General features: G+C 54.1%; 1 protein-coding gene across 1 annotated transcript in view; it reads right to left on the minus strand.

Moving 5' to 3' along the window:
- The window catches only part of MYH14 (myosin heavy chain 14), an 80,987-nt gene that overhangs the window by 30,915 nt on the left and 35,187 nt on the right, over positions 1-14,885 (minus strand). The window contains exons 12-19 of the mRNA XM_039247143.1: positions 13,100-13,214; positions 8,876-9,063; positions 7,231-7,352; positions 5,762-5,831; positions 5,488-5,648; positions 4,190-4,298; positions 3,355-3,486; positions 1,898-2,104 (exon numbers count right to left, since the gene is read on the minus strand). Coding sequence (XP_039103074.1) covers positions 1,898-2,104; positions 3,355-3,486; positions 4,190-4,298; positions 5,488-5,648; positions 5,762-5,831; positions 7,231-7,352; positions 8,876-9,063; positions 13,100-13,214 — 1,104 coding nt within the window. The remainder of the gene's footprint in view (positions 1-1,897; positions 2,105-3,354; positions 3,487-4,189; positions 4,299-5,487; positions 5,649-5,761; positions 5,832-7,230; positions 7,353-8,875; positions 9,064-13,099; positions 13,215-14,885) is intronic.

Below are 14,885 nucleotides of genomic sequence, written 5' to 3' on the forward strand. Positions count from 1 at the left end.
TTTTTTTTTTTTTTTTTTTTTTTTTTTTTTAGTTTATTTATTTATTCTGAGAGGGGCAGAGAGGGAAAGAGAGGAGAGAATCCCAAACGGGCTTCGAGCTGCCAGGGCAAAGCCTGATGCGGGGCTCGAACTCACAAAGCACGAGATCATGACCAGAGCAGAACTGAGAGTCAGACGCTTAACAGATCAAGCTGCCCAGGCGCCCCTGGAAATTATGTTCTTGTATGTGCATGAAGAGTATAAACCATAAACATTATACATATATCTTAGAGATGGGCACTGTCCCCTGTGGCACCAACCAGGCACATGTGGCAACATGTGGTGTGAGACCGGAAATTAAGGTTATGAGACAGCATGGATGGACGTTAAGAGCATTACATTAAGTAAGGTAAGTCAGATACAAGACAAATAACCATATGACCTCACTCACATGTGGAATCTAAAAAACGAAAACAAAAACTGAGCTCACAGATACACAGAACAGGTGAGGAGTCGCTGGGGGCGGAGTCTTGGGGGGAAGGGCCGATGAACGGGGTCAAAAGGTACAAACTTCTAGATATAGAAGTAAAGAAGTTCTAGGGACGTAACGTACAGCATGACTAGTTCATGACACTGTATTGTATATTTGCGAGTTGCTAAGATAGATCTTTTCTTTAAATGTTTATTTTTGAGAGAAAGCGTGAGCAGGGGAGGGGCAGAGAGAGAGACAGAGGATCTTTGCTGTCAGCCCAGAGCCCGATGCGGGGCTCGAGCTCACAAACCGTGAGATCACGACCTGAGCTGAAGTCGGATGCTTAACCAACTGAGCCACCCAGGTGCCTCTAAGATAGTAGATCTTAAAAGTTCTCATCACTAGATAAAATTTTTTTTTGTTACTATGTAAGGTGCTGGGTGTTAACTAGATGCTGTCACTTTGCAGCAGACACAAATACTGAATCATCACGTTGAACACGTGAAGCTGATATTGTACTACCTCCAGCTTTTATAAAAGTTCAGGATATGGGCGGCCTGGCTGTCTGGGATTGGGAGGACTCAGGATGGCCTAGCCACACGCCCTCCACCTACCCACTGTGCCCTGGCCACATAACCCTCCGTATCACGGGGACCGGCCACAGCACCCGCCTGGTGGACGACAGTCGCCTGCCAGCCCTGGAAGTATTCAAACCAACCCAGCACCTGTCCGGGTAGGATCCAGGGGTCACCTCAGCCCCTCGTTACTACAAAGCCTGCCTCCCACGCCTGTGGCCTCTGCATTCTACTCCTGAGTACAGATCCTATGTGGCTCTCGGGGGCGTGGCACCTGCCTCCCTCGGGCTGTATTTGAGTAACAAAGTGCTGTCTTCTGCGTCTCCAGTGTGACTGAGGAACTGACTTCTCCACCTTATTTAAATGTGACTTCATTTAAATTTAAAACCAGACGCTCAATGAATCACTGGGGGAAAAATGTTAAGTAGGGAATAACTTGGGCACCTCAATCTACTTTCTCAAATGGAGAAGTCCTAAAACATAAAGGCAGGTGAAGTACTGCCAGTGAAAGTTTAGCGCCTGAATTCGGATGTACCGCAAGTATGAAACACACCCTGGATTCTGAAGGGGAACCGTGAGAGGGCAGCCAGCCTGGGAATGCAGCAGCGCAGAGACAAACGGAGCCAGGGGACGGACACAGAAGGAGTACAAAGGATAGCGCCTGGATCCAGCCATGCCTGAAGCTTACCCATTCTGAAGTCGCCCATTATTTGAACCAAGAAAAAAACAAAAAACAGAGAATGTTTTTTGCTTAAGCCACTTTGAGTTGACGTTTCTGCAAATTCATGGCCCAAAGAGACCGAGGTCTGCACAAGCCAAGGTTGCCAGGGGAGACAGATGGGCGCGGGGAGGGGCGGCCTGGGGGCCAGACCTGTATGTGCTGCTGCAGTCTCTTCTTCTCGGTTTGCAGCTGGCGGCTGCACTCCTCCTCCTCCCCCACGCGGGCCTCCAGCTCCGACACCACCAGCTCCAGCTCCTGCTTGCGGGCCGCCAGCCGCCCGCGCGTCTCCTCGGCCTCCGCGCACAGCTCTGCCTCCGCCCGCAGTTGCTCTGCCAGGCGGCTGCGCTCCTCTTCCAGCTGCGGACAGGGTGGGGGTCAGCGCTCGGCACGCACGGCTCCTAGAACGGTCTCAGAGGAGCGCCGCGTCCCTCCTGCCTCCTGATTTGCTTCGTTCTTTTTTTGAAATTTATTTGGGGCGCCTGGGTGGCTCAGTCGGTTAAGTGTCCGACTTCGGCTCAGGTCACGATCTCACGGTTCGGGGTTCGAGCCCCGCGTCGGGCTCTGTGCTGACAGCCAGCTCAGAGCCTGGAGGCTTTTTAAAATTCTGTATCTCTCTCTCTCTCTCTGACCCTCCCCTGCTCACGCTGTCTCTCTCTCTCTCTCTCTCCCTCTCTCTCAGAAATAAATTTATTATCTTCTGAGAGAGAGGGAGAGAGAGAGAGAGAGAGCACGAGCAGGGGAAGGGCAGACACAGGGAGAGAGAGGATCCCAAGCAGGCTTTGCGCTGTCAGCGTAGAGCCTGATGTGGGGCTCAAACTCATGAACCGTGAGATCATGACCTGAGCCAAAACCAAGAATTAGATGCTTAATCAATTGAGCCACCCAGGCGTCCCTGCTTTGCTCTTTGAGTCCTGGAGGGCGTTCCCCCACGTCCCTATCTCGGGATGGCCTCCATCCCCCTGGTCACCCCCTGGGTGCCGCCCTCTCCTTCACCTTCACACAGCCCATCAGTCCCCAGCCCTGTCCCCACGGTCCCCGGACTCTCTCTGCCCTGTCCCCTCCTCCCTGGCCCCACGGCCCCACAAGCGTAGGCCTTACTTATCCTCTCCCAGTGGACTCTCTCCCCAGCCTCCTTCCCAGCCTCCCTGCCTCCAGTCTCTCCTTCCCCAGTCCACCCTCCAAATAGTCCCAGAGAGGCCTTTCTATCATCTCACATTTCATTTAACTCCTACGCCTAGACATTTAACCAAAGGAAATAATTCAGAAAAAGCAAACAGAAAAACGCCCAAGAAGGGGTTTGCTTCATCATTACTTAGAAGACACCAGAAAAACCGGAAACCATGAAAAGTTGGCCACCTGCATACCCTAGCCCTGCCTCAAGGCCAGCCCCCTGCCCTGCCCCTTCGCTGGAGCCAAGCCCCCTGAGCATCCGGGCTCGCAGGAACCAGTCCCCCACCCAATACCCCGGCTGCACCCCAGGGCCCTGCGGCCAGCACATCACGGCCCAACAGCATCCCACGAGTTTTCCTTCGGCTCTGCCCCACAGCCCCGCCCCCACGCCGTGGCCCCACCCGCGGCCCCGCCCACACCGCGGCCCCGCCCCTTACCTGTGCCAGGCGGCCCTGGAGCTCGCCCACCTCGCGGGCACTCTGCTGCTGCAGCTCCTGCACCTTCTGGAGCTCCTGGGCCCGTGCCTGCAGCACCTCATCCTGCCGCGTCACCTGCAGCAGCGGCTTCACCTGGGGGGAGGGAGGGGAGAGGAAGGGGAATGGATGCTCCATGCCTGGGTTCCAGGGGCGGCGCTGCCACCCACCAGCCGTGTGGCCTCAGGCAGGCACAATAGTGTCCTCTGCTATCAGTCGGGCATGACAGGGTCTTTGGAATGCGTGAATGAGCTAACACTTGTGAAGAGCCTAGAACAGTCAGGGGCCCCGAGGCGAGCTGCGCTAAGTGGGTCCCTCCTTTGCTAAACCAAGCCTGGGGTACAGGACACATCGGGGTGCCGTTCGGAAGGTAGCGCAACGCTTCTCCAAGGGTGTCCCGAGTCCCAGGTCCAGGCTGAGAGATGCACCTGACGCTGTGTGATTCAGGGGGCAGGACAGGGGCCGCCCACACAGACAGCGGGGATGAACGGTTCATAGAACCACCTGCCCCCTTGTTAGTGGGATCCACTCTGATCCTGCACCCCCCCTGCAACTCAGCCCTGGATCCAGCTGTTCCTGAAGCTGTCCTGAATCTTTTATCCACATTGGTTTGATTCAGATTTTTTTTTTTTGTCACTTACAACCCAAAGAATCCTGGCTGACAAAAGTTGGGCTGATGGGTCCCATTTTACAGATACAGAAAGCAGAGGCCCAAACAAATAAAGCCACTTGCCCACGCAGGCCTGGCCCCAAGGTCCTGTCTCCTTGCTGCTCAGGCCACTTCCCCGGGCGCCCTCACCTTGATGAAGAGCCGCCACCACTGCCAGTGTCTCAGCTTGAGGTAAGCCGCGCAGTTCCGCTGCATGACCCTCAGGGCGCTCTGCTGCTGCTGCCGCTTCTGGAAAGCTCTGAGTGGGCAGATGGGCAAGTGGGGGAGTGAAGGCTCGGCCCCTCCAGGCCCGTCCGCTCAGCAAGAGAGCAAAGCTCCCTTCAGTTAGTCAACAAGTATTTATTATTTTTGTTAAAATTCACTTTGAGAGAGAGACAGCATGAGTGGGGGCGGGGCAGAGAGAGGGAGAGAGATCATAACCTGACCCGAAATCAAGAGTCGAATGCTTAACCGACTGAGCCACCCAGGCGTCCCAATTAGTCAGCCATTATGAAGTGTCTACTGTATGCAAGGACTGTTCTGTTATTGGCAGATCTGTGTACAGTTTGTTGGCCCTTCTGCCCTCGACTCTCTCTGCTCTGTCCCCTCCCCTCTGTCCGCACAGCCCTACTTCAGGCCTCCTCTTCCCCCACCTGGACCCTTCCCCAACCCTCCAGCCTCCAATCTCTTGCCTCCAGTCCATCCCCAACATGCCTCTCGAGGGGTCTTTGGACACCCAGAGCTTACCCATCCCTTCCCGCCTCACAGCCCTCCCAGGGCTCCCCCGCATGCCTGGACGGCCCCGCCCCTCAGCCTGGTGTCTGCAGAGTCCCTCACTGTGCGACCCTCCCTCTGGGCCTGGCAACTTCCCGCGTTCCTGAATCACGTCTGGCGCTCCTATCACTGGGCCTTTGCACAGGCTGTCGCTCCTGCCTGGAGCACCTTTCCCGTCCTCCCGCGCCTGGTGCTCATCCGGGGACCTGGGGGCGTCCTGGTGTACAGTGGGGTCCGCACCCTCCACTTGTCCCACCCCCATCAAAGCGCGTCCCGCTCCAGACCGGGCTGCTCTGTGCCCTGATATGTCTCCCCGCTCCAGACTGGGGTCCCTCGAGGCACTGGCCGGTAGGGTGACCACCGGGACCCCGTTTGCCCGGGGCTTTCTTTGGTTTTGTGCTGAAAATCACGCATCCTGGGGAACCTCAGTCTCGGGCAAAGCAGGACGGCCGGTCACCCCACTCCAAGCACACGTCTTCTCCGGGTCCCGGGCACCGCTCCGCACTGGACCCGGCCTGTCGGGGGGCCCTCAGGGACTACAGAACCGAGAAGCCCGGGCGTCCGGCGGCTCCGTCCTTTTTTATGTCTCAGCCCTTCTGCCCTATCCGTGGCCCCGACACCGGGAGCCACCTGGCCGACCCCTCCCCGCCCCAGGAGATGGCGCGGCGCCCTACCTGCGTGCTAGGTAACCCCGGGCGGCTGCCTGGAAGGACACGATGATGTCTGTGACCTTCAGGTCGCGTTCCTCTTCCAGCTGGGCCAGGACCCCTGCCCGGAAGAAGATCTTGCTCTGTCCCACACGGTAGAGGTTGGGGTCCAGTTCTAGGGCCTGGATCTGTGAGGGGTGACGAAGAGGAGGGGCGGTGGGGGGAGGGCCCCTCTTGCACCACCCGGGACCCTGCACGTGCGCACATCCACACCTGCACCCCCGGGCGACGCCGGACTCACCATCTTCTCGCAGGCCTGTTTCCCATCCATAAAGCCCTTGGGGATGGCATTGGGCGTCAGGATCTCGTACCTGCGGGGGGGGGGGGGGGAGTTACAGCCAGGTGTCCCTGAACTCCCGCCATGGCCTGGGGCTGGGCTCTGAGGGACCAACAGCCCAACAGCGACAGCAACAGAAACAGTCAGGAAAGCCATTCTTCGGGTGAAGAGCGTTAATAGCGCCACCCACAGCACTGGCAGTGAGAGCGCCACCTGGTGGACACTCGCCACGCTCTGATTGGGAGGGCACCCTGAGGAACTGGGTTTTTAATTGTATTTAACTTTAAATGAAATTTAAATTTAAAAACTGAAGCAGTGTAGGGGCGCCTGGGGGGCTCAGTCGGTTGAGTGTCTGACTCTAGGTTTTGGCTCAGGTCACGATCTCATGGTCCATGAGATCCTGCTCCACCCTGGGCTCTGTGCTGACAGCATGGAACCTGCTTGGGATTCTCTCTCTTCCTCTCTCTGGCCCTCTCCTGTTTGCATGCACGCTCTCTCTCAATATAAATAAGGAAAATTAAAAAAAAAAACTGAAGCAGTGTAAAATATTTTTCTGTTAAACACAACTTCATTGTTTTGATAGGACATTTCACTGAGTCCAAACTGAGTCTGAACTGAGATGTGCTGTCAGCTAAGGCACCCCCCGCCCCCCGCATTTCAATGCCTTGGTAGAAAAAAAAGAATGCACAATATCTCAGTACTACGTTTTTATACTGATTCATGTTAAAGTTATCTAGTATCTTAGATGGAACTGGATTCAATAAAATATCTTGGTAACATTCATTTCACCGGTTTCCTTTTATTATTAGAAATACGGCTACTAGATAATTTTAAATTGTATACAAGGCTCACGTTCTAGTTTTTGTAAGGGTGGCTCTGCTATATACAGCTTGTGCAAAGTGCAAATTATGTTATAATATTTACTGTATTACTTTTTTTTCTCATTTGAGAGAGAGAGGGTGTGTGTGAGCTGGGGAGAGGGGTAGACAAGAGGCAGGGAGTGAGGAAGGCAAAGGGAATCTGAAGCAGGCTCCGCTGTCCACACAGAGCCGCACTCAGGGCTTGATCTCACCAACCCTGAGATCACGACCTGAGCAGAAACCAAGAGTCTGACGGGTAGCGGACAGAGCTACCCAGGCGCCCCTGTATTACTTGCTTCTTCCACTCCAATATTTTCTGATTTATCCTATTCTGCTGCATTTGTAAAGAAACGCAGATTGTCACAGGCCGATCCACCGTAACGTAAGATAACGCGCTATGCTCCCAGGGAGGGCACTGAGTGGGGGGGCCTGCTCTCCCATTCCGCGGAGGGGAAAGCTGAGAAGAGGAACCAAAGGAACCTGCCCGGGGTCCCTAGGCTCCGGTGGGGGGCGGATCTGGGTGCAGACTGCTGGCCCCCAAACCCGAGCCTCCCCCCCACTCCGCGCACTCACCGCTGCCTGAACTCCTGGAAGAGGATGCGGTTGGGGAAGCCCTGGCGGCAGATGCGGATGCCCTCCAGGACACCGTTGCAGCGCAGCTGATCCAGCACCAGCCGAGGCTCCAGCTTCCCGGCCTGCGCAGAGCGGGAATGGACACGCGAGGTCAGCGGCGGCCACACGGGGGCGCCCTTCGCCGGGGGGGGGGGGGACTCGGGGTGCCCTCCGGGCTGGTCAGAAACGGCTGGCGGTTTCACATGGTGTGTACACACACCGCTACTTGCTGCCAGGTTCCGGGAGCGCACCCTCATACCACTGAGCACACCCAGCACCCGCTTAGACTCGAAGCGCCATTCGCTAAAAAGAACCAGGGTGAATCTGTGTACTATGTATTTCGTCAAATATAAGCCACTATCAAGTGCAAAACACGCTATTGCCACCAAAAAAGAAAAACTCCCATCAATTAACCTCTGACAGGCTATTGACTGTAAGCCACATCCCCAATTTCAGAGAGGCTAAAGTGTGACAGATAAACGGGTCTTAGATTAGATAAAAAACGGTATTTGCAGACAGGAGACATAAACACACGCGCACACCCCTCCACCCACCTAGTAACTACAGTTCCTAGTTTCTGAGGACAGGACCTCATTTTGTGGGTTTTTTTAAGTTTATTTATTTCGATAGAGAGAGAGAGCAAGCGGGAAAGGGGTAGAGAGGGTGAGGGAGAATCCCAAGCAGGCTCTGCACTGTCAGTGTAGAGCTGGATGTGGGGCTTGAACCCACAAACCGTGAGATCATGACCTGAGCTTAAGTCAGACGCTTAACCGACTGAGCCCCCCAGGCACCCCCGGTTTTCTGTTCTGTTTCAACTCATGTTGCCCCTCCTCTGATTTTCCTAACAAGAAAACCTTTTGGTGGCCTGGAGCCAGGCACGGTCTCCTCACACCTCCATGACTGCCCCCACCCCCCAACAGCCTTCTTTCCATCGCTTGTACCTTTCATGCTTCACCCTCCCACCAGGCCTTTGCACAAGCTGATCCCACATCAGTCACCGCCTCCTCCAGGAAGGCTTCCCTGACTTCACCTTCACCTAGGTGATACTACCCCTCCAAATTCAACCAGCCATTCACCATGAGTGGTTAGTTGAGTGTCTGAGCTCCCCATTAAATCGTGAGAATAGGGGGTTGCCTGCACTTTTCCTCTCTCCAGTATCCACAATACCTGGCACTTAGTAGGTGCTGTATAAAATTTAAGTCCTGGGGGCGCCTGGGTGGCTCAGTCGGTTAAGCATCCAACTTCGGCTCAGGTCATGATCTCACAGTTCGTGGGTTCGAGCCCCGTGTTGTGCTGACAGCCAGCTCAGAGCCTCGAGCCTGCTTCAGATTCTGTGTCTCCCTTTCTCTCTGACCCTCCCCTGCTCACGCTGTCTCTCTTTCTCTCAGAAATAAATAAAACATTAAAAACATTTTTTAAGAAAATTTAAGTCCTGTTAATGAATGAATTTCCCCAACAGACCACTGAGCCTGGGAGGGAAAGGAATTTCCTCAAGGTCACACACCCAGTGGGAGGTAAGCCTGGGACCAGACATGGCTCCGGCCAAGTTCAGTGGCCAAGGCCTTTACCCACTGCCAGCGCTGCTCCCCCCAGGCCAGTCACTCACCCTCTTCTCATGGTTGGGGATGATACAGCGGACGAAGCTGGGGTTGGTGTTGCTGAGCGTGGCCATGAGGCGGCTCAGGGACTCCTTGTAGAGCTGTCCCACTGTCCGGAACATGCCCCGGCGGGGGCGGCCGCCGGGGGGGCCATCCCCAAGGCTGTTCACCTGCTCCAGCCCCACGATGCCCTCCACTACGGGAAGAGGAAACATGTAGAGAAAGAAGGGGGTCAGGAGTCAGTTTTAGGTGGACTGTTTTAAGTCAAAGTTCAAGGATCTTGTCATTGATAGGAACTGGCACTTTACATATGAAACACCAGTAAGGTGGGTATTTTCAGTCCCACTGGACTGATGTGTAAACTCAGAAAGTAGGCTCAGAAAAGTGGAAGTCTGTGCCTAAGGCCACACAGCGTAGAAAGTGCAGATCTAGGATTCGAACCCAGGCCGTGAGAGTCCACTGGGAACCTGGCCTCTGACCTCTCTTTGTCTCGAGGAATGATCTCCACTGTTCCTTATTGTAATGCCAACGGCATCTGCTTACTTGGCACTTACTGTCTGCCAGGCAGCACGCAAAGTGCTTTATATACGCCTGCTCACTGCTCATCCATAAGCCTGTACGAATCGCTCCCATTTTACAGCTGAGGAAACCAAGGCACAGAGAGGGAAACAGAGAGCGCACACAGCACGGTTGCGGTTTTAGGAACTTAAAACCGTGTCCCAGTAATATTGTAATAAAGCCTGGCTTTTATGTGCAACATTAAAAAGAAGACAGGGGCGCCTGGGTGGCTTAGTCGGTTAAGCGTCCGACTTTCACTTAGGTCATGATCTCGCGGTCTGTGGGTTCGAGCCCCGCGTCGGGCTCTGTGCTGACTGCCAGCTCAGAGCCTGGAGCCTGTTTCAGTCTGTGACTCCCTCTCTCTCTGACCCTCCCTGCTCACACTGTCTCTCTCTCTGTCTCCTAGAAATAAATAAAACATTTAAAAAAATAAAAATAAAAAAATAAAAAGAAGACAGCCTCCACGTGAACCGTTTTCCCAAAAAGGCTGGATTTCAGGTAACTATTTTCTCTGTTGTCATCTGATGGTGTCACTGCAGCTAGTGAGAAATCCCCACTCCTTCACCTTGAATTCTGTGGGTTTTCTTAATGTTGATTTTTATTTTTGAGAGATGGAGAGAGCGAGCAAGAGATAGGGAGCATGAGTGGGGCAGGGGCAGAGACAGAAGGAGACCCAGGGTCCGAAGCAGGCTCCAGGCTCCCAGCTGTCAGCACAGAGCCCGGTGCAGGGTTCGAACCCAGGGACCATGAGATCATAACCTGAGCCGAAGTCGGACGCTTAACCGACTGAGCCACCCAGGCGCCCCTCGAATTCTGGTTGAAATCATGCCAGCTTTCTTGGGGCCCCGCAGCCGGACGACTCTGATGTCCCGCAGTCCTTGGTAATGTGAGTCGTCGGGGGACAACCAGACACTCTTCACTCAGGGCAGGGCCTGGTGCACACTGGGGAAGCCCACCTGTGGCCTTTCCCTCCCCAGGTTCAATGTTGCCTGTCACCGCCATTCTCCCAGCTGTTATCAAAATGGTAATTACGTTCTTACAGCACAGAGGAGAGCAGAGGCCCTGGGAGGACTTGGGTTCAAATCCCAACTCTGTCCTTTACTGGCTGCGTGACCTCAGGCAGGTGTCTTAACCTCTCTGTGCTTCAAGTTCCTCATCTGTATGATGGGGATAATAGCACTAACACCTGCCTCGTTCACTGGGTTGTTTGGAGGATCTTTTTTTTTTTTTTCTAAGTTTGTTTATTAATTCTGAGAGAGAGACAGTGTGAGCAGGGGACAGGGAGAGGGAGAGGGAGAGGGAGAGAGAGAGAGAGAGAGAGAGAGAATCCCAGGCAGGCTCCACACTGTCAGCACAAAGCCTGACATGGGGCTTGAACTCACAAAACCATGAGATCACGACCTGAGCCAAAATCAAGAGTAAGACACTTAACCTACTGAGCCACCCAGGCACCCTGTTTGGAGGATTCTAGGTGTTAGTCATTGTAAACGGGCTCTGCACAGCGCGGAGCGCATAGTAGGTACTCAGTAAATGCCAGCTGGTATTACCACGTCGGCTTGTACTTTTACATGCGGTTTAACTAGAAGGTGCTGTGTGGCTACAAAGAGTCTGGAAACTGCTGAGGGAGGCGACAGGGAAGGAGAAGGGCGAGTCCTCCGCACGGAGAAGAGGGGACAGATGTTCAAAGTCAGGTCCAACAGGCCCACCCTCCTCATCCGGCAAATCTCACCCGTCGATGCACAGCAACACCCACCCCCTGACGGAGAAATGGCAGAGCTGCGCCTCCCTGAAGATCCTGGAGGCGACGGTGGGAAGGAGCCAAGGAAAGAGAATTGCTGGAAGCCCCCGTGTTCTAGGGGGTGAGGAGAGATGAGGGGGGAGAGGCAGAGAGATGGGGGGTGGGAGATGCAGTGGGAATAGCAAGAGAAGGGAAGAGGGAGAGAAGGTGGCAAGAAAAAAAGAGGAGAGCGTTATTAGTCAAGAGCACAAGGCAAAGCAGGAGGGAAAAAGTTGAATGTTAGCCATGAACTTTAAAGCTAGGGGGCCTGTCTGTTCACCTTTGTGTCTACGCACTGAGGGCATCAAAGCTGACTGGATAACTGTTCTTTGAGCATTTAATGCCAAGGGGATAAAAAATCTCTCTCCCTAGAGGTTAAATCTGTATCTGTTTTATTAGGCATCCCTTTTCGTCCTGGCTGCCAGGAAGCTCAAGGCTTAACTGAATGCTCCTTCCCAGCTTGTTGCATTGGTTTCTTGGAGGTTAGAGCTTTTCCCCTGGGCTCCCAGGATCTGGGCACCCAACTCTGGGCTCAGGGCAGCTGTAGTAGAGATTGATGCACAAATGCCCCAGTTCCCTGTCCCTCCCTGTGACCTGCAGCTCCTTGAATCCGGGCTGCTCTGACTTGCTTTGTTCAGGAGAACTGTGGAGGAAGGAACGCTGTGCCAGGTTTGAGACAAGGACGCAGCTTCCGCCTCTCTCTCTCTCTTGGAACCCCTGGAGGGCCAGGCTCATGAGAGATGGGGTATGTGAGGGATCACGGTGGGTGGGGGTAGGCAGGGGTGGGGCATACGTGTCCAAAAAAGGGGACACAGATATTAAAGTGTGTGTGTGTGTGGTGGGTGGAGATTTTCAGTCTGAGGAGATGATTCCCATCGCAGAATCTGGTTCTGTTTTAGAACATCAAACACTGCTTTCCAATCTCTCTCGTACAAACCGCAGAAGACACAAACCTCAAATCCCTCTGTCTAAAATCAGCTCATAACATCGGGCACCTCACGCCCTTTTGGTTTTGTGAGTCCGTGTGGGAACCACTCATCTTATTTTGTTCTCTTGTCTAATCGCGTGGGCCAGCAATTACAGCTTCGCTTTTCATTTCAATAAAAGGCCAAGGCAAACGGACAGACTCTGGAAGCCTCGAATCGGGGGAAAAAAATCAGGATGCTGGTTTTGTGGATGGTTAAAATCCTTTCTCCTCTAAGGATGGGGAGTGGCAGACAAGGCTTGGAAAGGTACGCGGACTCGTACACTTTCTGCCCGTGCCTCCCAGAAGCATCATTCCCGAAAGGATGATGGCCAAACCGACATGCGCCAGGAAAGCTCTGCAAAAACTACGCCTCGGTCCATTGTTCCTTTCTTCTTCCCTGGGGCCCTGAAGGGAAGTTCGTGAGAGCGAAGAAAACAAAGCCTAAAAGGTGACTAATTTCTAAAACACCGCCCTGGTGAGTTTTCTTGTGATTACTTAGTTTTCAGTCAAATCTCTTCAATTTTTTTTTTTTTTTTTTTAGGGATCACACGCCATCTACAACGCATAGCTTTCTTCCTTTACGATACTCATATGGTAATTTTTTTTCCAGTCTGATCGCGTAGGCTAATATCGCCAAACCCGCGTTTCAGAGCAGCGGCGACCGCAGGCACCCTCGTCTGTCTGGTTAAGGACAGTTTTATCACTGAGCATGAGGCTGGCTTGAGACAGCAGTCGACCAATCATTCAATCAACGAGTCACCAATTGGAAACGCTACCGTCAGACCATCTGTCGGGCCTGCATCACTTCTGCGTCTCAGCAGACAACTCACGTTCGGAGCGTGGCCTCTAGAACAAAGGTGTGCACCCTGTGGGCTGGGAACAGGGACGCGCCGAGCTCCAGGGACAGGGCCTGGGGAAGCTGGTCCTCACCATCTTTCCAGATCTCCGCAGTCAGCCGGTCTGTGCTCTGGTGAAGCAGGGCTGCGACGCTGTCATTCAGCGGGTCCATGTTTTTCATCAGCCACTCATTGGCCTTGTAGTCGACCTGGACGAAGTCAGGCAGAGGAAGGTGGTGAGCCTGCCGGTTCACCAGCTCTCCTAGTTGCCCAAGGAACCGCCCAGAAGCTCCAAGACCTCCAGCCCCAGGGCTCACCACGGACGGGAGCACGTCACTGCCACCTGGTGTCTGTGCGCGGAACTGCACCCTCCACCCGCAAGGCCCCTCTCCCTTCACTCCCTTATCTGTTGTCTGCCCCAGCTCTGGGACCTGGTCCCGCCATCACTGCTTCCTTTACTGTTCTGTTCCAGCCACCCTGGCCTCCTCACTGCTCAAACGCGCAGCCTCGCTTCCACCGCACCGCTCACCCCTGCCACTCCCGCTGCCTGTGGCTCCTCACCGTGGATGTTCACACGGCTGGTGCCTTCTGACTATTCGGGGCTCTGCTTCGAGGCTCCCAGAGTCAAAGTCCTGACCTGCACGCGTGCCCCCCCCCCCCACAGCCAGTGGCTCCCCCACGGCCAGGACTCAGGTCTGGCTGTTCCTCTCCGCCTGACAGCCCTTCCCGGCCTTCACCCAGCCTTTGCTGGATGTTAATCCGCACTTATTTTTTTAATTTTTTGTTATATTTTAGAGGCAGAGAGAGCATGAACAGGAGACAGGGAGAGAGAGCAAGAGAGCGAATCTTAATGTTTATTTATTTTTGAAAGAGAAAGAGAGACACAGCATGAGTGGGGGAGGGGCAGAGAGAGAAGGAGACACAAAATTCAAAGCAGGCTCCAGGCTCTGAGCTGTCAGCACAGAGCCCGACACGGGGCTCAAACCCATGAAACATGAGATCATGACCTGAGCTGAAGTCAGATGCTTAACCGACTAAGCCACTCAAGCACACCTTAAATTTTTTGCTTTATTCTAGAGACAAAGAGAACACAAGTGGGCAGAAGGAGAGAGAGAGGGAGAAGAAAAGGGAGAGAGGGAGAGAGAGTCTTAAGCAGGCTCCACACTCAGCACAGAACCAGAACCAGACATGGGGCTCGATCCCATGACTCTGGGATCATGAGCTGAGCTGAAATCAAGAGTCAGATGCTCAACTGACTGAGCCCCCAGGTGCCCCCTGTTGCTCCTCATTTAGGCCAGGGACTGGCAAACTGCCGCGGGCAGGCAAACTGCGGCGGGCAGGCGTTTTTGCAGATAAAGCCTTGTTGGAATGCAGCCCTCATTTACATAACCACCCATGTGTTACCCGTGCATCCTGCGCGCCACGATGGCAGAACTGAGTGGCCATGGGAGAGACCGGCCCACGAAGCCGAAACTACTTACGGGAAATGTCCCGACCAAGCCTTACTCTCTCCTGTGACATCCCCCTGGGCCTCGACACCGCCCTAATCGGCCCCCCAACCAAAGTCCTTCCCCGCCTTATATCCTAACGGTCTGTATCTGCCTCTCGCCCAGACCAGGGGCTTTGTGAGGACAGAGACTGTGCCCACCTTGGGCCCCTGCTTTGCACGGCACAGGGCTGGGCACACACAAGGCACAGCTTTGCCGAGTGAGTGGATGAAACGCACAGAATTCTCCTCTCAGTGAATTCGTATCCACCCCCTCCAAACCTACTGTAAATATCCCCTCCTTGAGGAAGCCTTTTTTTTTTTTTTAATGTTTTATTTATTTTTAAGAGAGAGAGAGAGACAGCGTGAGCAGGGGAGGGTCAGAGAGAGAGGG

Source organism: Hyaena hyaena, unplaced genomic scaffold (assembly GCF_003009895.1).
Source record: "Hyaena hyaena isolate Hyena2069 unplaced genomic scaffold, ASM300989v1 scaffold_9, whole genome shotgun sequence".
NCBI lineage: Eukaryota > Metazoa > Chordata > Mammalia > Carnivora > Hyaenidae > Hyaena > Hyaena hyaena.